Genomic DNA, 21,271 nt, shown 5'->3' with positions numbered 1-21,271 from the left:
GAAAGGGATGAAGATAATTAACGGAAGGATGGGTGTGGAGAGGGCTGGTATTAGGAGTTGATGTCAAACATGCAAAGTCTGTGAGACTCATGGAAGTCAGATGGAGAAGTCAAGGGAGTCAGGAGACTGAGATCACCAAGGGAGATGGAGATGAGGAGAGAAAAGGAGAAGACCAAAGCCTGAGGCCTGAGGTGTGGTCAAGGAAGAGGTCAGGAAGGAAAGGAGGAATCAGCATAGAACATTTTGAATGAGCCCCCAACAAAAAGGATAGAAGTCAGGCATCCACAGTGTCACAGAGAAGGCTAAAGAGAGGCTCTAAGTCAGCTGCATCAGGGCCTACTAAGACAAGGAATTCCACAGGACATGAACAGGCTCTGGCAAAATAGAGCCAATTCAGTCAGGTGGCAGGTACCAGGTCCAACTGGAGCGTTAAGGGGAATGAGAGGTGAGAAAGCAGGGACAGACAGGGGTATAGAAAGTTCTTTCCAGGAAGGTCAAAGAATTGGAATGGGAGGTAGAGGGGAGTGTAACAGGCAAGGGAAGCATTTATTTCTAATAAAGGTGATATCATAGCACATTTGTATATTGATGGGAAGAAAAAATTTTTACAGTTGGAACTTCAAGTTTTTAATACATTGGTAGCTAACTCATAAATTACTGACCATGGCAACATATTTAAATTCAATTATAGTCATTTGGCTAAAAGTCATAAATAATACAAAGTAAGCTATTATTGTGCAGAAGATAGTCTCCCATTTCAATTAATAAAACTCCTTGGGCAAGGATATACAAAAGTTTTGTATTAGATTGTCCTCTAAGGGGACATGGGGAAGAATTTTACATGCAAGTTTCCAAATCCAACTAGAAGTCTGAGGAATTGAATTGACATTAGGTAAGTAAAAGTGTTTGGAATATTCAAAGTAAGACTTCTGATTCCTACTAACACTACTTTTGTACAAACAGAAACTATCTTTTGAATGCATATCTAGGAAGTATCCCTAATACTGGAAAAAGCCCATTTATAGAATTATTACAAGGTAAAGAATGACTCCAAAATTAAGAAGAGTTTCCCAGACAATTTAGAAGGCAAATATTCCTCAAAACAGGGCATAATTTTACATCTGAACTGTCCACACATCCTGCTCCACAGAGAATAAATGCCTGCTTAAGATTCAGTACAGCCTTCAATACAAGCCAACTTTATCATAAAATATCTGTACACACAGTCAGGAAATCTATTATTATAGCCTGGCTATAGAAATAGAGAAATCAGCTGGTTACTATTTTTAAAACCTAAAACTTTTACAGTCAAAATAAAATAAAGCTCGACTCTTTCAGATTTTAGTTTCTATGGATACATTTTCTTTCACAAAAAGAGGAGTGCTGAAATTTTCATCTGGAAGAAAAATACGTTGCTAATAATAGTTTTAAAATAAATATGCGAACATTTTAAAAAATCTATAATCACAAATGTTTTTGGTTGACATGCATTTGAAATATAAAGGAAGCTAACCTTATATAACCTATTAGAATTATCATCCTAGGCGTCTACATTTCATTGAAATTGAAAAGACCCTTGTAACACTTTCTTGCTTACCTTGCTTCTCTATTGAGAAGATGGCCAATTATTTTAAGAATATTTATGGCCAAGTGAGATGATGATAAGATTAACTTTTAAAGCACTTAGGCCCTGATATTTCTGACCAGACTTTTCTTTTTATTTCTAAATGATACATAAAAATAAGTGAGACAGCATTCTATAGGACTAATACTCAGTCTGCTACTTGCCAGCTATGTGACCGGAGGCAAATGTTACCTTCTAGAGGAAGAAGCAGATGACACCTCAGTACACACAGATGTTCTGAGACTCAGAGAACAATAATGTGCGATAATGTGCTTTCTATAATTCAATGACATAATTTTTGTTATCTAAAATTGCTGCCTGTGGCTGTGGGGGTTTAGCTCAGTGGTAGAGTGTTCCTTGGTATGCAAGAGGCTCTGGGTTTGATCCCCAGCACCACCAATAATAAAATAAAATCATTGCCAATAAATAAAATCATTAGCCTGTCCATTTCTAACTTAAAACTTCCAGGATGTTAGTTACTTATGACTAAGCAGAACACATTTTTTACTCACCAAGATGATGAATTTGAGAATCTCCACCATTCAGGGGGAAACACTATGGCATATGCTTCTCATCTCCTGTACACGCATAACTCAGTTTATTGCAAACCATGTTTTTGTTACAAACCAAGAAATGACAGTGTCTTCATCTGCCATAACCACATCCTCATATTTCTACATATTTGTTTGCCTCCTACCGTATCTTGGAATGACCTCTCCATTTCCAATACTGCTACACGGTCCATGTCACCATCAACTCGCACGTCCACACGTAGAAAAGACCACTTGCCAACCCCCCTGCTTTGGCTCTTCTCTCACAGATACCTTACACAATTGCCAAAGTAATTTTCTTACAAACAAATCTGATGATTATGTTATTCCAAAATATCACTGGAAAAGTGTGATAGTGTCACTTTTTTTTTTTTTTTAATTACATCCAAACTCAGATCTTCCTTTCTAGTACAGGAAGTATGCTAATTCTTTATCAATAAGATTAGTCTCATTCCTCTTTTTTTTTTTTATTTTTCAAAACTTGTTTTAATTAGTTACACATGACAATAGAATGTACTTTGATACACCATATATCATGGAGTATAATTTCTCATTCTTCTGGTTATACATGATGTAGCATACCACCGGTCATATAGTTATATATGTACAAGGGGTAATAATGTCTGTTTCATTCTACTATCCTTCCTACCACCATACCCCTCCCCTCCTCTTGCTCCCCTATACCTAATTTAAAGTAACTATTCTTTCCTAGTGCCCCGCCCATTGTGAATAAGCATCTTCATTTCAGAGAAAACATTTGGCTTTTGCTTTGGGGGGATTGGATCAGTCTCATTTCTATATCTCTGCCTGAACTTAGATCTCTTTTTATGTCATCCTTCCCTTCACTCTGACAAATCATCCCAACTTATAGGATTTGGTGACTATTCAACCCACAGTGATTTTTTTCTTTACTGAAATCCTATTGCTCTTACAGTCAGAACCACATTAAGCTGTGTAACACAACATCAAATGCAGGTAAACGAACAACAACCAGTGTCAGTATAAAAGGGAGCAAGGTTCAAATCCCATTGTTGTTGCCAACTGTGGGCCATTGGGCAAGTTCCTTAACCACTCTGAACTTTGGGCACTTCATTCCACAAAATGAGTAATGTGTACCTCATTTCACTGTTTTGGTAAATTCTACAATGTAAACAAACTGGAAAAAGACTCAGGCGATGCCAATACCTGGTTGTAGCCTGACAAAAATACCAGTTATTTGGGAGGTTCAGGCAGGAGGACTGCAAATTCAATGCCAGTCTTGGCAACTTAGCAAAACCCTCTCTCAAAAGCAGTACAGCACTGGCCTAGCATGCTCAAGGTCCTGGGTTATATCCCAGTACTATGAAAGAAAGGAAGGGAAGAGAAAGGACAGGACATACGCACACCTATATGTATGTGCACACACTGTTGTGAGCTACATAGCTCTAGAGATCACCGTGTAAACCAGGTTATATGGGGCCAGCAAACTCAGCCATTCAGGGGTACTCCTAGCAGGTTAAGTGGATACTTGTATTGCTCATGTCCCTTTAGCCTTTCCTTTTGATTAGACGCTAAGTGTGGGAGGGCAGGCATCCTTGAGCAATTATGCTTGTGCCTCTACTCTTTCCATGAAAAATGCATATTAGTTAATATTTCCCTATTCCTCCTGCCCCGTCCTACAACAGATTTGCTTTGATGAGACTGAGTTTTTTGTCTTTGGCTTTCATTAAAGAGAGCAATGAAAATATCTGCAATGTAAAACAGATGCTTTTTTGTTTTATCCCTTCCTTCTTTCTAGATGGTACACTTACGGGCACCACCAATGTTTCTTGGTGTTGCCCTACAATATCTATGTGAGAGATTTCTTTTAACTTAGCCCAAGAAAAACTATTCTTCTCTTATGAAAAATGTCTATTTCACAGGGATGCTGACAAAAACAACAGGCTGTTTGCCTTTACATTCTGATTACCAGGAAGTGGAAGGTCAAGTGCAGTATTCAATTTTAGCACCTAAAGAGAATCTTGGGACCTTAGGACCCTTTCCCTTGGTGGCCAGTACCATCTATTCTAATACAGCTTTACCACGGTGTAGACATTAATAATTTTCTTCCAACATCCATTCTCCTCTTGTTCCTTTTACAATAAGACTCCCCAGATTTTAGCTGAGTTCACAAATGCCAGTCTGAGAAAATATGTCTCAATCTCTCTTTTACTAAATAACTATGGGGTAAACAGGAATGGTGTGGAGAATTTCTGGGTTGGGCAGCAAAAGCACACTCTTCATACTCTGTACTTCCTCTTTGCTCTTCTGAGGGGTCACAGCCTAGATGTGATGGTAAGCCAGATTTAACCTTGCAGAAGATAGCAATAGTCTAGAAGAAAGAGCAAAACCATACATGGCAGAACATTTCTAAGATTTCCAAATCCCACCCCTCTGTACTCCTGTCAGGATGAACTTTTATGTGGAAAAAAAAAAAAAAAAAAATCAATCCATCTTCTCTAAGCCTGTGTTATCTTGGTCCTTTGTGAAGCAGTTGAAGCAATTCACACCCAATCTACCCTCGTTCCTAATGTTTTGGAAGTGTAATAGCTTACCCCTTCCTTGTATGTTCCTTTAAGCTACTCGCAGCGTTTTTCTTGTATGAAAGAAGGGAAGAAAATCAAAAAAAGAAGGAAAAACCACACAGACACAAGGGATCAGTCTGACACCCAGAATCTGCCTGAGCCCCCATCACGTCTTTTACAGATCCATCTCTGAAGTAGAATGATTCTCTTTTTCAAAATGTGATCAAAAGGAGAATAAAACGAGTTTGCGTTTGTTGAGAGCTTTTGAGTTTGACTTCAAAGTACTGTCACATTCTACATAAAAAAGAGAAGTAAAAGGAGAATCTTCTGCCCTTCAGCTTCCAACAAGGTCCCTCTGTGGACTCCTTCCAAACTCACAGGTGAACTGAGTTCAGCAATGATGGAAAGAGAGCTAATAGGTGTGACAGGCAAGTATCGATTTTGAAATCAGTTTTTCATATGACTGAACTTTTAGAAAATTGTGATAGTAATGCATACTCAACAAACCAAACATTAAAGAAGTTCTTAAAGAAAAAAAGCAACAGCCCTCTCCCTCTTGTCTCACTCTACCCAATGCAGCCAGTAATGACAGTCCTTTGGGTGCTCATTCATATACATTCCTATTCTCATCTGTTTATAGACATGTAGGGCTTATTTTCACTTACCCTGTCAGCAACATAAAACACACATATGGTTAAATAATATCCATATATACCAAAATAAGTAATAATCTTTAGTGTAGACATACCAAATTTTAAGCAATCACAGCATTTTGAGGAAAATTTTTAATTAATTAGTCTTCTATTGATATAAATAGAAAAAAATTAAAAACTGTTATAGGATATGCATTGGAGGTCAATTCCCATTGATTCTACTTCCAGGATTTAGTTCCAAGTCCATCTAATTTTCTGTCTCCTCCATCTTCACTGCTAGCACTACTGCTCAACTGGACTACTATAATTGCTTCCAAATGTTCATTTCTCCATTCCTCTCCATTTCTCCATTCCTACCCTTGCAATTCATGCTTACAAAAGCATGATTCCTTAAAACCCTAAAGCAGACAAAATCATAGGGGCCCCCTGCTTAAAGTCTTCCAATTGGTCTTCATCAATATAAGAATGAAACCCAAACTCCTTCCAAAGTTCCAAAAAAAAAATGCACGTTTCTACAACTCTTTCTAACTTAACTGGCCCCTGCAGAAGGCTCTGACCTTACAGCTAGCCACTCTCCCCTGGGACACCTGGACTTCTTTCTGCTTTGGGGCCTCTGTACCAGCTGTTTCTTCTGCCAGATGTTCCCTCCTCCAAATCAAAGGGAGAGTTTTACTTGTCATTCACACCCAGGGTTTCACAAGAAGGGTTTCCCTAGTCACCCAGTCCAGAGGTACCATCTTGGAACTACCCACCACACCTCCCTAGTTTGATTTTCTCATGTCTTTTCAGTGTTTGAGTATCACCTTTGTAGGAGTTTAATTCTTTGTTATTTTCCCCACTCAAATGTGAGCACCACGAGAGATCTTGTATGTCCCATTCCAGGTTACATTCCACATAACAAGAGCAGTGCTCAGCACACAGAAGGTACCCAAGAATGTACAACAAGTACATAAGCCAATCAATCAACTTAAAGCAGTCTGTGTGCCACATACTTTGATGGAGGCCTTCTGTTCCCTTTGTTGGGAGAAAAAGGAAAGAAGAGCTGTAGCGTAATTTAAAAATTTGAATTAAAGGATTTGCATGTAAAACCCAGCTCTGTCTTTTACAAGTAAATTATTTACTTCTTTAGGCCTCAGCTACTATTTTCTTTTGGAAAATGCGGGATAATAACATAGCTTACAGGCTTGCAATGATCAAATGAGGTAATGAATACAAAGAGATTTTAAAAATACTCTAACATACTATTTCTATGGTTTGAATGTAAGCCCACAAAATTCATGTGTTGAAAACTTAATACCCAAATTCATGTGTGGATTGCACTGGGAATTGGGCTTTTGGGAAGAATTAAGATTAGATGAGGTGCAGTTCCCATGATGGCATTAGTGGAAGAAAGAGGAAAAAGACCCAAGGTAGCAAGCTCCCTGTCTCCCCACGTGTCCCCTCTGACACATTATGATGCAGTAAGAAGGCCTTGCCAAATTGCCAGCACCTTGATACTGGACTTCCCAAGCTCCAGAACCATGAACTAAATAAATTTATGTTTTTTATAAACTACCTATTTTGCTATCCTCAGGTATTTTGCTATAGCAACAGAAAGCAACAGACTAGGGTAGTTGTATAAATGTTATCATTACTTCAATAAATATAGTATGTAATATATAAATGTATGTGTGTGTGTACATATACATATTATATATAGGGAATATCAAGATTTGATTTAAATTTGACACATTAATAATCAATAATTTCAGTACTAATTACATGTAAGATTTAGAGAATCTTTACCTTTTTATAACTGGAAATTCTCTGACGAATGTGCTCAATTCTTTCACTGCACATGGCACTGAATTTACTCTGAAGGTCAGGAGGAATCACTTCACTTAGAGAATTTAGGCTAGCACAGTTTTGTACAAAATGATCATCACTTTTAGCCAGGGCTTCAAGAATCTGTAGTGATAAACACACAATACAAAAATCAAATAAGGAAAAAACAAACTTCAAAAGTAGCCACATAAAATTTTCATAAGTTAACACTCCAGGGTGACTTTCTGGTATTGCTCTTCTCTTAGTGGCTCCCCAGGATTTCCATGTTCTTTGAGGCACTGTCAGGGAGGTGATTTGATTTGTCTGTTTGGTATCTCAGGTTACACCTCTGCTGAGTATAAAAGGCTGCTTGGGGAGGCAAGTGGACTTCAAAGACTCCCTGCTGGACAAATCAGTACTTCTGATGTGGGAACATATTTTCTATATTTTAGTCAGAGTAACCCAGAACATTTTTTTCCCTTCAATTTGGTGGGAGAACAAAAAAAGCCAGGAAAAGCAACAGCATCCTGATAACTGAGAGCCCAGCACAGAGTGCATTTAACAAATGCTTGCAGAAGGGATGAATAAATGAAAAGTAATCTGGGTAAAATATAAATTAAGTTTATGCTGTGTCTGAGCTTTAGCTGATAAAAGCATCAAATAAAGCATCCATATAATGTTTTCAATTAACAATTTTTTTGAATATTTGAATCAATTGTAAGGCTGTGTGTGTGTGTGTTTACCTTAGGATGCTGAGAACTTCCAATGGATTGAGAATTATGTGGTGTGTTTATAGATGGCATTTATGACTGTTAGAGATCACGGGGATTGATCTTACCCTTAACCAATATTTTAATAATACTCTGTAAGACATAAAATGTGTTGCCATTTATTTATTTCAGCCTCTTACAACCTCCACTTCCCTTTTACACTAAGTATGCAGTGTGAGTTTTTTATTTAATCATTAGTCTAGCAATCAGAGTTGGCCTTATCATTAGCAGTATGTTCCTAGCTAAATAACTGAATTCCTTTGACTTTCTTCATGTGTAAAATGGAAATGATATTTGCAGTACTAACATAATTATCATATGTAGAATAATCCATGCAATTCTACAAATTTGAAATAGATTAACAATGAGATAAAATAACTATAGTAATGTGGTTCTAAACTCTTACATGGTTCCCACTGATTGTATAATGTAGTTGGAAAGGGACTGCATTTTGGAAATATATATCCATAGATGGTACAATATCATCATAATTATATTTTCTTTAAAGTTGGCTTCTGGAATATAAAATAAAAAAGTAAAATACTTATTTTTAAAATAGCTCACTTAGATATCCATATTATTTTCTTCCACTAAATTTTAAAAATGCATATTGTAACTGGTAACTGTCTCAACTATATATATTTAGAACAAGAAATAAAATGAAAAAATATAGATAGGAGAGATATATCTCATTTTTCTTTGGAATATCTGAGTTCTTACAGGATGAGAGCTAAGCAGAAGGAAACACTAGAGTCCAGGCTGTGGAGGGCACAGTAGGAGTCTGAGGGACTCAACTTTTAGAAGTGCCATGAAAAGAAAGCTCAGAGTCACATGTTTTGTCCATTTGGATATAAATTCACTTCCTCCCTCATCTTGCTTTCATCTAAGGACCATATGGTGATGTCCTTTCCAAATACGACTTGTATAAATGTCTGTGGATCTATTCATAACCTTATCTCTAAGTTTCTTGAAATTTTTGATACTTGCAGAATTTGAAAATTTTTATAAGGTATTTCAGGATGTCAATGACTAGGGTCAGGAGATAATGTGCATTAAAAAAAAAAAAAAAAACCTGTCATGAAAACTATCTGAAACATATTCACAATACTGAGTTAATGGAGGCAGCAAACCTACTAAACATAGGAAAGTCTTTTTGCCCAATTAGCTAATGCTTGCCTGGGCAAGAATTCTATCTAAGTCAACACTGTGATCCAAAAGGATCAATAAAAGGAAGACTGCACACATACTTAATAATGAAGGAAAAAGGGGGAAAAAAAAATTGAATGAGCTAGCAGCTGCAACACATACAGCCATTCCACTTTATCAGGTTGCTTTAGTTCTAAGGGTGACCCTGGGGGTGGCGGGGCCACTCCCACCTTGGCCGTCAGGCTGAAGAACCCCTTGGGCTCAATCATCTTCTCCACCACGTTGCACTTTATCCCAGCCGTGCTGTCATACTCGTATATGACCCCGTACTCCAGGTGGACGTTGTCCACGGTCAGGCTCACATGTTCCTTCTTCCCGTCGATGATGGCCATGGTGTTGAACTTGTCAATTGCCTCTGGAATGCAGACAATCTTACTTCACCAAAGTCATGAATGGTTTGTTCATTTCCTCAACTAATTTTGATACTCAAATAATTTTTAAACAGTTCTTTAAAGGATGGCTAAATCTGATGTGCTAATAAATGAAGCATCTATTCTTGTTAACAATTTGAAAAATAAAAGCATGTTCTAGAAAGCAAATAACTGAGTGAACCAAATCTCACCACTTTAATATGATCAGTCTCATCTGCATACCACTTAGATCTGTGGACCATATGTATATTTATTTTTACCAATATAAACACTACAGATGTGATTTTGTTTGTTTTTTCATGAGAAGCATACACAATTTAAAGTTAGGGTTTCTAAAAATGCTTCAAACACTGAATGAGTATTTTCTCAAAGCAGCAAAAAAACATAAAGAAGGGCATATTGTAGAAGAGAAAGGAGATGTAAGAATTGTTTTTTCAACAGAGAGGATAGGATGCCTGAAGTTTCCCAAACAGCATCTTTAGGGAGAATTCACTGAGAAAATTCATCATTATTCACTACACTAAAACTTTCTATATAGAATGTCCGCCTATAGATTTTTAGCCTGTGATCAGTCACCTGGTGGAAAAACACTTAAAATGCCATGTAAGAAACTAGGAGACTCAACAATAAATATTAAATAAGCAAAAGTAAAATTAATCATTTAGAACAACAGTCTTAGAACAGGATAGTAAACTGTATGTATTAAATAGACTGAAGGGGAATACTGGTTTACCTTAAGTAATTAAGTCCCAGAACAGCCAGAAATCAATTTTCAACTATCAATAAACCAACCTATCTTACATTGTGACACCAAAGTGGATTTATGTCAAATGCGGAATACAAGCCTCAGGATGAGGCTCTGAGGCTCATCCTATTTTGAATAACTACTATCATGTCTTAACATAATACTATTACTGCTCCAATGAAGTTGAGATATTTCTGATCTTGTCCATGGGTTGGATAAGATCCAACTAAGCAGCCCTCTAAGGAGCATTTCCTAGGAATCCCTTCCATGATGGTATATACAGATGTCATATGACAAGAAACATAGTTGGTCTTTAGTCCCTATTCCTGATGAGGTGCTTCTAAAATACTTATAACTTACTGAGCTATTGAGACAACAGGAGTGTCTTTTGATATTCATGATGAGCTCCTTTCAGCCATACACTAGTTTGTGTTCATGAGGTCATTCTTAGCGAGCCCCTCGATCACTTCAAGATGGGGACTGACTGTCAAAGGAATCCACTATGCATTTAGGGGTTTGGAACTTTCAACTCCACCCACAGACGTCTGGGGGTGGGGGTTGGGCTGAGATTAAGTTTAGTTACCAATAGCCAATGATTTAGTTAAACACATTACATAATGGAACCCCCTAAAAACCGATGTAGACTAAAGAGCCCCCTGGCCCAAGGAGGTGAACACAAGCATACACCCAGAGAGAGACACAGCTCAACTCCATGGGGACTGAGCTCCTGTGCCTGGGACCTTCCCAGCACTCACCCTGTGTACATGTTCATGTTGTATCCTTTGCCATAAATCAGTGATAGTAAGTAAAGTGTCCTACTGAGTTCCATGAATCATTCCAGCAAATTATTGGAGCCAAGAAGAGGGTGTGCGAACCCCTGAATTTAGATCCAGTTTGTCAGAAATACAGGTGAAAACCTGGGACATTGAACAGCATCTAAGGAAAGGGCAGTCTTGAGGGACTGAGCCTTTTACTTGTGAGGTCCATGCTAACTCCCAGCAGTAGGTGTTGGAACTGAATTACAGCACACCCCACTGGTATCTGGAGAGTAGGAGAATTGCTTGATGTGGGGGGAAAAAAACCCCACACATATGGTGTTAGAAGTGTTGCCAGTAAAAACTGCCCAGAATAGGGAATTCTCCAGCTGTACTGGTTTGAAAGAATCTAATGGTATAAATAAAAATGTCCAGAGTCATCCACCAATAAGATGAGTGGAAAGAAAAGAATGATAAAAGAGGATTCTTTTTCTATGAAAAAGTTCTAGAATAAAAATTCAAGGTATCTGTCAGAGGTAGACATAAATGTAATGGCCTCAGTTGCTCTTGGCAAAGAAGCCTCTGGATAAAGCCATTTGCTGGATTGCTCAATTGAGAAAACAGAAATAGCAGGAGAATTTATCCAAAGACCTCTCTCTCTTCTTTTCTCATTATTAGTTTGCCTCTTTCCTTACTGTCAACGTTAGAATAAAGTAAAAGCTACTCAAATCAAGAAAAGATTTTTTTAAAGAAACTATGGACCTCCCAGACCAGGGCTTCTACATTTTAATGAACATGCAAATCTTGTCAAAATGAGGATGGCCTGAGGTTCTGCTTTTTTTTTTTATTGGTAACAGATTGAACCCAGGGGCCTTAACCACTGAGTCACATTTGCAGTCCCTTTTTTTGTTTGTTTGTTTGTTTATTTAGAGACAGGGTCTTGCTGGGTGGCTTAGGGTCTTGCTAAGTTGCTGGGGCTGGCTTTGAACTGCCTCAGGCTTCTGAGTCACTGGGCTCACAGGTATGCACCACCATACCCAGCTGAGGTTCTGCATTTTTGTCTGGTTTGTGATCACTGGAATAGCAAAGTCTAAACAACATTCAATCTGCTACATATGGATTTTCAGTTTTCCCAGCATCATTTGTTGAAGAGGCTATCTTTTCTCCAATGTATATTTATGGCACCTTTGTCCAGTATGAGGTAACTGTACCCTGGGTCTTCTATTATTTTCCACTAGTCTTCATGTCTGTTCGGTACCAATGCCATGCTGGTTTTGTTACTATAGCTCTGTAGTATAATTTAATGTCTGGTATTGTGATGCTTCCAGTTTCACTTTTCTCAGTAAGGATTGCTTTGGTTTTTCTTGGCCTCTGATTTTTTAAATGAATTTCATGATTGCTTTTTCTATTTCTCGAAGAATGTCATTGAAGTTTTAATAGAAATCACATTAAATCTGTACGAGTGCTTTTGGTAGTATGACCATTTTGATAATATTAATTCTGTCTATTCAAGAACATGGGAGATCTTCCTATCTTCTAAGGTCTTCTTCAATTTCTTTCTTTAGTGTTCTATAGTGTAGATTGTAGAGGTCTTTCACCTCTCTTGTTAGATTGATTTTCAGGTTTTGCTTTGTTTTTTGTTTTGAGGCTTTTGTAAGTGGGATAGTTTTCCTAATTTCTCTTTAGGCTGATTCATCATTGCTGTATAGGAACCCCAATTAACACCCATTAATGGGTGTTAAATTTTATATCCTGCTACTTGGCTCAGTTTGCTTATAAGTTCTAGAAGTTTTCTGGTGGAGTTTTTTGTGTCTTCTAAGTATAAAATGATGTCTGTGGCAAATAGGAAAGCAGTGGAATGATTCGGATATAACTTTCCTATGTACATATATAAATACACCACAGTGAATCTCCACATCATGTACAACCACAAGACGGAAATCCTAATTAGAATGAGATGTACTCCATGTTTGTATAAATATGTCAAATTATACTCTGCTTTCATATACAACTGCAAAAGAACAAAAATAAGTAAATAAACAACATTCAATTCCAACTAAGGAAATGTGACATAATTCAGAATTGAACTCTCACTCTACCACTTAACCAGCACAAGCAAAGCCCTCAACCTGCAAGACCTCAATTTCTGGATGTTTATAATCTTACCTACTTGATGAGATGGTCTGTTTTAATGACCAAGTGAGATCATTCATGTAAAACATTTAAATAGTGCCTACCAATCAGGGTATGGCTATTACCACTTATTTGACAGGACATCTATGTGGTAATAATGACTTAAGATTCGATGTCATGAATGGAACACACAAGACCTTCAATATTAGCGAGTAGATACAGAGTGGAAAAGAAAATTTTAAATGTATAGGGTGAAAAAGAAGAAACCTACCTTCAACTTTGCAGTCAAAAGCATCCCCTGCTTCATCTCCAGGAGGTTTGGAGTTGGCTTTTTGGAGGTCCTCCTGAGCGCTCTCAATGCTATTATAAACCCACTGTATGGAATCTTGCTGGAAATGAGGGGAGAAAGAAACCTCAGAGGTAATAAATAGTACTTCTTAAAATGCATATCCATTTCATAAACTTGCTTTAGAAGAAGAGTTGGCCATCTTATTTACTACTCCAGTTTGTTGAAAAATAGCAAAATTTGAAAGAGAAAGACAATATCAGAATGGAGAGTCGATAACAATTTAACAAACTGACTTTTTTCAAGCTTAAATTATCATCCAAAGATATGTGTTATGTAAATTTATCTTCCAAAGATATGTTCCAAAGATATTTTTTTAAATAGGATGTATTTCTCAAATGTCTTACTTAAATGCCTCAAGCACATCTTAAAATGAGTTATAAATTATATTTTAAAATAAGAAAATGTTAGATGGACAGTTTGGAGCTGAATCAATTTTCTATAATTGTACAAACCACTTAAATGCCCCCCAACAGTCACATTATTTTAATACATTTAATGCTGCTTTGAATCAAACCAACATGAAAATTGGAAGAACATCTTTTATCTCATTGAGTTTCTAACTCATGTAACTATCTTTTAATCCTTCCGTGCCATAAATCATCTTGTATTTTAATTGAAACAGAAGTTCCAATCTTATTTAGAGAAATGAGAAAGATGAAATGGCTACCAAATAAATGTTTCAAGAGTTATATTATTTCAAGGTTTATACTTTTCTTAGAAAAAGTTATAAATCAAATTGAACAGAATTACTGAAGTATGATATAATCTATTTTTCCCTTGTACCAGATTCACACTTGTGTTTATTATACTATCATAAATCATTAAAGTGATAGTTAAGAGCCGGGGATGTCGTGTAGCTTAGTAGTAGAGTATGTATTTAGCGCGCAAAAGGCCCTGGGTTCAATCCCCAGAACCCAAAGCAAATAAAAGCATGCTAGTTAACTTGGTCACCTGCTGTGGCCACCAATGAACCACACGCCCTGTATCCACACCTTCTGTAGTGCCTTCCCATACTGAACCTGGGCTTAATCCTGTGACTCCATATGTCCAAGGCAAGTACCTGTTCAAGTAGGGGATAATATTCCCTCTGGAAATCCACACACCATACAGAAAAGGAAATTCTGCAGGAGACTGGAAAGGGAAGCCGTACACAGAAGCTCTGGAGAACAACCTGCCACATGAGGCAGGAGGCCACGGGGAGGGCAACTGAGGCACCTAGTAAGATCCCAGCTGAACACAGCCACGTAGGATCCCACCCCCAGTCAAGTCAGGAGAAATCATCAATCACTGTTGCTTTAAATCACTAAACTTTGGGGTAGTCTGTTTTGTAGCAATGGATACCTGAGAGAACATGTTATTTAGTGAATTTTTCTGTCCATTTATTGCTTTTTTAAAATTATTTCACTGATCAATACTCCTCTAAGAAGACAGGCTGGGAAAGAGAAAAGGAATGAAACTCAAATATTTCAGTTTGGGCCTTGATAAAAATTCTGAAAGGGGGAAGGTTTGATAATTTCTTAAAAATCTTTTGAAAAATGTATTCAATCATATAGCTTAACAAATATTTATTGAACTATACTATAAATCAGAATAAGCTATGAGTTTATGTGTAAATTCCAATTTCCATGCTAGCTTTGACCTTATCAGTAAGCAAAATTGATCGGTTCTTTCCATGCAAGTTCAAAATTTTGCAGAACATTGGCCCTGGTCTATGAGAAAATCACCATTTACGTTCTTGGCATGAACACATTCAAATTCTCAAATCTAGAAGACAGTACTTCACCGTGTATGACTATTAAAAATACAAGATCTCTCTAAAGTTCCTTCTGCATCTAGTTGATTAAGTTGAGCAAAATTTTCTCCTATAGTCCAACCTTCACTTTTTCGCCATGAGATAATGAACTTTGCTTGTGAATTAGGATTCTAATTTTATCTCTCTGTGTCACTTATGGATCAAAAAATAGTGATTAAAATTTTAAGGAAAGCCAAGCACATTTTGGCACTTTCTCTTAAAAGCTAACCCAGTTTCCTAAATAAAAATATCCAAAAATCAACCCACAATTGCAACTTTTTCACAGAAGTCTTAGGATAAACAGTATATTTATAATTTACATGTACATACACAGATACAGTGATCATTATTATATTCTAAAGTGATTCTAAGAAAATAGCTCAAACCTTTGAATTTCAATTAGATAAACTCTTACCAAAATGAAAATGAAAATACCCAACAGCACTTTTTTAAGCAAGTAATAATATCATAACAATAAGATGCAACCAATTAAACACAGTCAACTTTGATTAATTATGCAGATAAAATAGTCATTATGGGATTTACAATGCTGTGTTTAAATTCACTTAGAAGTGGAAAAGACAAACAGCTCTGGCACTATTCTAGGCTATCCCCTCGGTCTCCTTTGCAAGTCTGAATCACATCCAGATAAACTGAGGAGCACTTTACCTTCATTGGTCGCCTGTATTTCCTACAGGCTGTAACATGCGCAATGACACTGGCGTGGGTCTCTTTGCTGACATTGATTCCGTTTACTTTGATAATACACTGTCCAGGGTGAAGGCCAGCTGCTGCGGCCACAGTTCCTTTAAATACAAATGGGAAAATTGCCAAAAATGAAGTTAAAGAATAAGATTCATCTTTATCATACATAGAACCATGAAAGCAATTTTAAAATATAATAAAGGTCTAGCTCCTGATAAATTTGGTTCTGATAGCAATGCTCTCTCAACATTTTTCTGCTTTTTAACTCACCATTCAAACTGTGATTAAAAGAACATTTTCCCACCTTCCTAAGAATTAGTTTGAGGGAATATTTCACAGTGACCTTTAAAATGCTAATCAGTTATTTTCCTTTTTAAATGTCTAGTCTACCTAATTTCCTAATATACATATATAATAAAAACTACAAGTCAGAAACATATGTCTTATCTTTCTTTACAGAAGACTTAACATTAAGAGAATTTACTTTTTCCAAAAATGCCAACAATTTAATATAAATATAAAAAAGAAAATTTTTTTTGGTGGCATGGGGAATTGAACTCAGGGCCTTGCATATGCTAGGCAAGTACCCTACCACTGAGTCACATTCTCAGTCCCTAAAAATAAATTCTTAAAAGCAAAAAACTCAAGTCAATTAGCCACTATGAGCAGCCTAGATGGTCTAAGAAAAATAAATGTTCAGGAACCAGAGAATCTGTGGAGAACAGAGCAGATAATACCAATTTTTCAGTCACTTTGTTTGCATGGGTACAGATTTAAATAAGAAGTAGCATATTCTAACCAATGAGTTAAGACTTTTCTGAACCTTCCAGTGACTGATATTGTCAACACTGACAAAATACCATTTTAAATATAATACACGTAATTTTCACAAATGGTTGTAAAATATCATAAATATGCTAGAAAAGATGTTCATTGTAAGCATTTTCTCCCATGAGGGAAGTATTAAACACTTGAAGAAAATTAATATTTATGAATGAACCTTTTCCTTTCCTCTCAGTCCCCAACAAAATTCACTCCCCAAAATATCTAGTGGTTTTTCTGCATTGAATTGAGTCTTGGGAGAAGGAAGGACATTCCCAGCAGAGACCAGCAGGAAGAAAGGAATGGAGTCAAGAAATCACCTGGATATGTGGGGGCACAGAAGCAGCTCTCCTGGTGTGAGCTCAGTACTGGGCAGGAGGGTGTAAAGGAGAGAGACATGGGAAGCTGAGCAGAGCCCCAGCGACCTTGTATGGCTGGTGTGAAGCCCTCAGCCTCTGAACTTTATAGGCATAGAAGACTCTGAAGGCCTTGTGTCTAAGAGCCAGAGTTAGTCAGGTAAGAAAACAGAAGTCAACCTTAGGAGATAATTTTAAGCAACTTTTGACCCAGTTATTCCACTCCTTGGTTTATACCCAAAGGACTGAAAATCAGCATACTACAGTAACACAGTCACATCAATGTTTATAGCAGCTCAGTTCACAATAGCTGGATTGTGGAAGCAACCTAGATGCCCTTCAACAGATGAATGCATAAAGAAACTGTGGTATATATACACAATGGAATATTATTCAGCCACAAAGAAGAATAATATTATGGCATTTGCAAATAAATAGATGGAATTAGAGAATATCATGCTAACTGAAATAAGCCAATTCCAAAAAACCCAAAGGCCAAATCTTTTCCCTAAGTGGAGAATGATATATAATGGGGGTGGGGGTGTGGGGAGTGAGAGAAGAATGGAGGAACTTTAGATTATGTAGAAGGAAATGAGAGGGAGGGAGGTATGAAAAACGGTGGAATGAGACAGACATCATTACCCTGTGTACATGTATGATTACATGAATGGTATGAATCTACATCGTGTACAACCATAGAAACAAAATGATGTATCCCATTTGTGTACAATGAATCAAAATGCAGTCTGTAAAAAATTAAAAAATAATTAAATAATTAATTTTTTTTTAAAAAAAAGAAGGATACATTTAAAAACTGCTGAATAATAACAGTGGTCCAGTAAAGACAAGACAGTCTATTGGGAGTCACTAATTCCACAATCATGAAGCTGCTCAGGAGAAGGGACAAAAATCTTCATCCAAGTCTGAAAGCCAGTGGCCTGAATACAGGCAAGAGGACTTCTGATCATGCTGGAGTGAGTTGACTGCAGGGACTCACTGTGAGAACAAGGCTGGGGAGGCCTCTCTGCTTTGACCACATACCATCAGTGTGAAAAGAAACCAGAAAAAAACATCTTTTCAAGTAATGCACACCTGAGAGGGCAAACATAGAAGCATTTGTCTTTCTTCAGAAGCGGAAAAGTACAAGAACCAGACTTAGACCAACCTCATCAAAGACAGAACCTTGTTCCTTAGAGGACACTAATAAATAGACCCAGTTCACTCAGGATTTCAGTAACTTTCTAGTCTTGGTGATGTGAACTCCTTTTTTGGGTTTTTGAAAATGAAAAAGAAATTTAATATCTAATATCCCATTTCCATTTTAAAAAATTTAATGAGTTACTGAAACAGTTTTAAAAATCTATCCATCTCTACTTTTAAAACTTTAAGTGAAAAGACAAGTTTTGGTATGATGGATTTTTATCATAACATGCACAATAAATTTTATAATCTAATAAATGTCTAACTATATGTTCTTCATAAATTTTATTCTGATAGCAAGGCCCTTTTAATATTTTCCTCTCTAAGGTCTGAGTGATAATATTAAGATGCTTCATGTTTCTCAGCACTAAAAGGTATTTATGTCCCCTTTGTTAAATAAATACATGGCTTCTCATGCTTATAGTAACACTTCTTGCAATAGTACTCAGTTATTTATTATATTTAGCAATGTGGGAACTGTTATTCCCTTCCACTCTTAGAGTCATTAAAACAAAAAATACATATAACAACATGTCAATAGCTGACTTGTTTTTCAAAAAATAGAATAAAATATGAACAACTTTTTAGTTATCAAAATTATTTAATTTAAAATAAATGTATCCAAGATTCAGAGGAATACTTGAAGGAATTAAGTAGCAACAGGATATAGAGTTCACAAAACACTCTAAAGTCTTAAAACTGCATTACTAACCAAAAACAAAACAAACAATAATTACTTGCAGTCAAGTAAAATACAAATATACAACCTTAAAATCATCAATATCCTTTGGTTAAGATGAAGCATATAGAAAAGTGAGATTGAGGTATCAGTCATTGTATTACCAAATATTTATCCAGGATCTCAGAATTTTTAAGAGATTTCCTTGGAAATTTTTGTTTCCTGAATGTACTACCATTCAGTTAATACAGTGAAAATGATTAGTGAGAAAATTCATTGCAACATGATTGTGAATATTTTAAACATATTCCTATTCAGAAAGGAATATCCAAACCATGCTGCAAAACTCTATACCAAGCAAGATGAATTTCTTACCTCTTCCTACTGCATGCACAACAGAAGGGCCAAATCCTCGGATCTGGAATCCAAGCCCATCAGCTGAATCTGGGATTTTCACTGTCCTAATATTAATCAGAAAAATAAGGTAAGATAATTTTTGTATGCCACAATTGGTTAAAATGACAGTCATCTACACCTTTACTCACTCTTTCAATAAATACATATGGAGGGTCTGCCACATAAAAGACATTGGCTAGAAGCCCTTGGAGACAAATATGGTCCCCACCAACACAAAAGCACAGAGCAGGTATGCAATACTTAATTTTTAAATTGAACACAATCATTACATAGCATATCCTGAAAAACGAATGGAGTCTGGGGATAGACAAACTCATTCAGTCACTTGATAGTTATACAGACTCCTTAACTTCTTTGACATAAAGCTTCAAAGAAACTGTTCACAGAAAGTTAACTGTTGTTAAAACTTACTTTTCAGGGTGTCATTAAGTATTAAAAGAGACACAGTTGATAAACTGCCCTGTGCTGTGCCATGAGCTAGGTAGGTACTTAATACAATGGAAGCTTCTCTCATTAATTTACTGGTACAAAGAAAGAAAGGAATACCTTGTGAAACTTCTTGATGAATATTAATATAACAGAAACACAATGTTAATAGGTTTCTACCTGTTGAGAACTTCATCAAAGATCACCAACAAAGAACCAGTTATAAAGAACAGAGCTGTCAAACACTACATCAAAATAATTAAAGAATATGATTAACTTTAGTATTTGTGCAGTGTAATTCTAAAAGAATAATACATCAAAAGGTAAACCTGAATTAAAAAAAAAAAAAGAGGAATATTTCTTTTAAATCCATGCAGAAAAAAAATATGAAGGCATGGAAAACCTGAGTCAGCTGTCATGCCAAACCAGTGAAGGATGTTCAACTTGTCACTAATAAATGAGGCACTCCACAGAAGGAAGCCAGAAATCAGATAGCAACAATGAAAAGCAGAGAACACCAGATAAGATGTAACATCATAACAATAAAAATGAGTACAAAATAGACTGCAGAAGAGGGCAAAACCAAAAGAATACAATGCAATAAATTTGGATGGATAATGCTTGATGCTCAAGAAACATTTTCCAAAAACTGAATTAATTATGAAATCAAGGTTCACAGCTCTTCAAGGGCAGGTTGGACAAAGTCTGAAGTTAGACAGAGCTGGTGGAAGTAATTTGAGCAATACTCTGTGCCTAGAAAACTTGAGAAAGTCATACACTGCATTAGGCAATGATGGCAAAGGCTATACATGCAACCTTGCATATAAGGCATTTGGTGATAAAAATACAAACTGTATGTTCTAGGGAAACTTTGAAGCCTTATTATAAATCAATTTATACAGTACGAAGTGACCTACATATATGTGGGATGGGGTCAGAGAATTAATATGCCCTTTATCCCTAATTAAAAACCCTTTGGTGTACAAGACTATAGCCATTTCCTTTGAATAGCACAGAGTTAATAGTGTCTGTCAAGGATACACAGTGAATTTGCATTACACTGAAAATGAAAGATACTGAGAAAAATAAGATTATAAATACATATTCTGGTGAGCATGAAACAAAAATGGCCTGCATATTATGAATAAAAGTTCACTTGTACTGAAATAACTTAGGAGTTTTGGGGCATGATGAATTACTGTTGCTTTCAAATTAAGTGTAATTTACAGTTGCCTTTCAACCCTTTCTGAGCAGGTTTTTCTATCCTTCTGATATTGCTATGTAAGGTTGACTCTAATATTCAAGAAGATTCTTTTGTTTTTGTTAACAAAACTGTACAAAACACCAGAAGATTCATTTTTAGGGAAATGG

The 21,271-nt window shown here is 36.4% G+C and overlaps 1 protein-coding gene across 2 annotated transcripts in view; it reads right to left on the bottom strand.

Annotated features, from left to right (window-relative positions):
• The window catches only part of PREX2 (phosphatidylinositol-3,4,5-trisphosphate dependent Rac exchange factor 2), a 270,079-nt gene that overhangs the window by 107,407 nt on the left and 141,401 nt on the right, over nt 1–21,271 (bottom strand). For both annotated transcript variants that reach the window (XM_079101557.1, XM_079101558.1), the window contains exons 19-23: nt 19,433–19,518; nt 15,965–16,101; nt 13,426–13,543; nt 9,321–9,505; nt 7,157–7,318 (exon numbers count right to left, since the gene is read on the bottom strand). In XM_079101557.1, the coding sequence (XP_078957683.1) occupies nt 7,157–7,318; nt 9,321–9,505; nt 13,426–13,543; nt 15,965–16,101; nt 19,433–19,518 (688 nt within the window). The remainder of the gene's footprint in view (nt 1–7,156; nt 7,319–9,320; nt 9,506–13,425; nt 13,544–15,964; nt 16,102–19,432; nt 19,519–21,271) is intronic.

Source organism: Sciurus vulgaris, assembly GCF_902686455.1.
Source record: "Sciurus vulgaris genome assembly, chromosome: 1".
In the NCBI taxonomy this organism is placed as follows: domain Eukaryota; kingdom Metazoa; phylum Chordata; class Mammalia; order Rodentia; family Sciuridae; genus Sciurus; species Sciurus vulgaris.
This window is presented reverse-complemented; position numbering and strand designations above follow the sequence as displayed.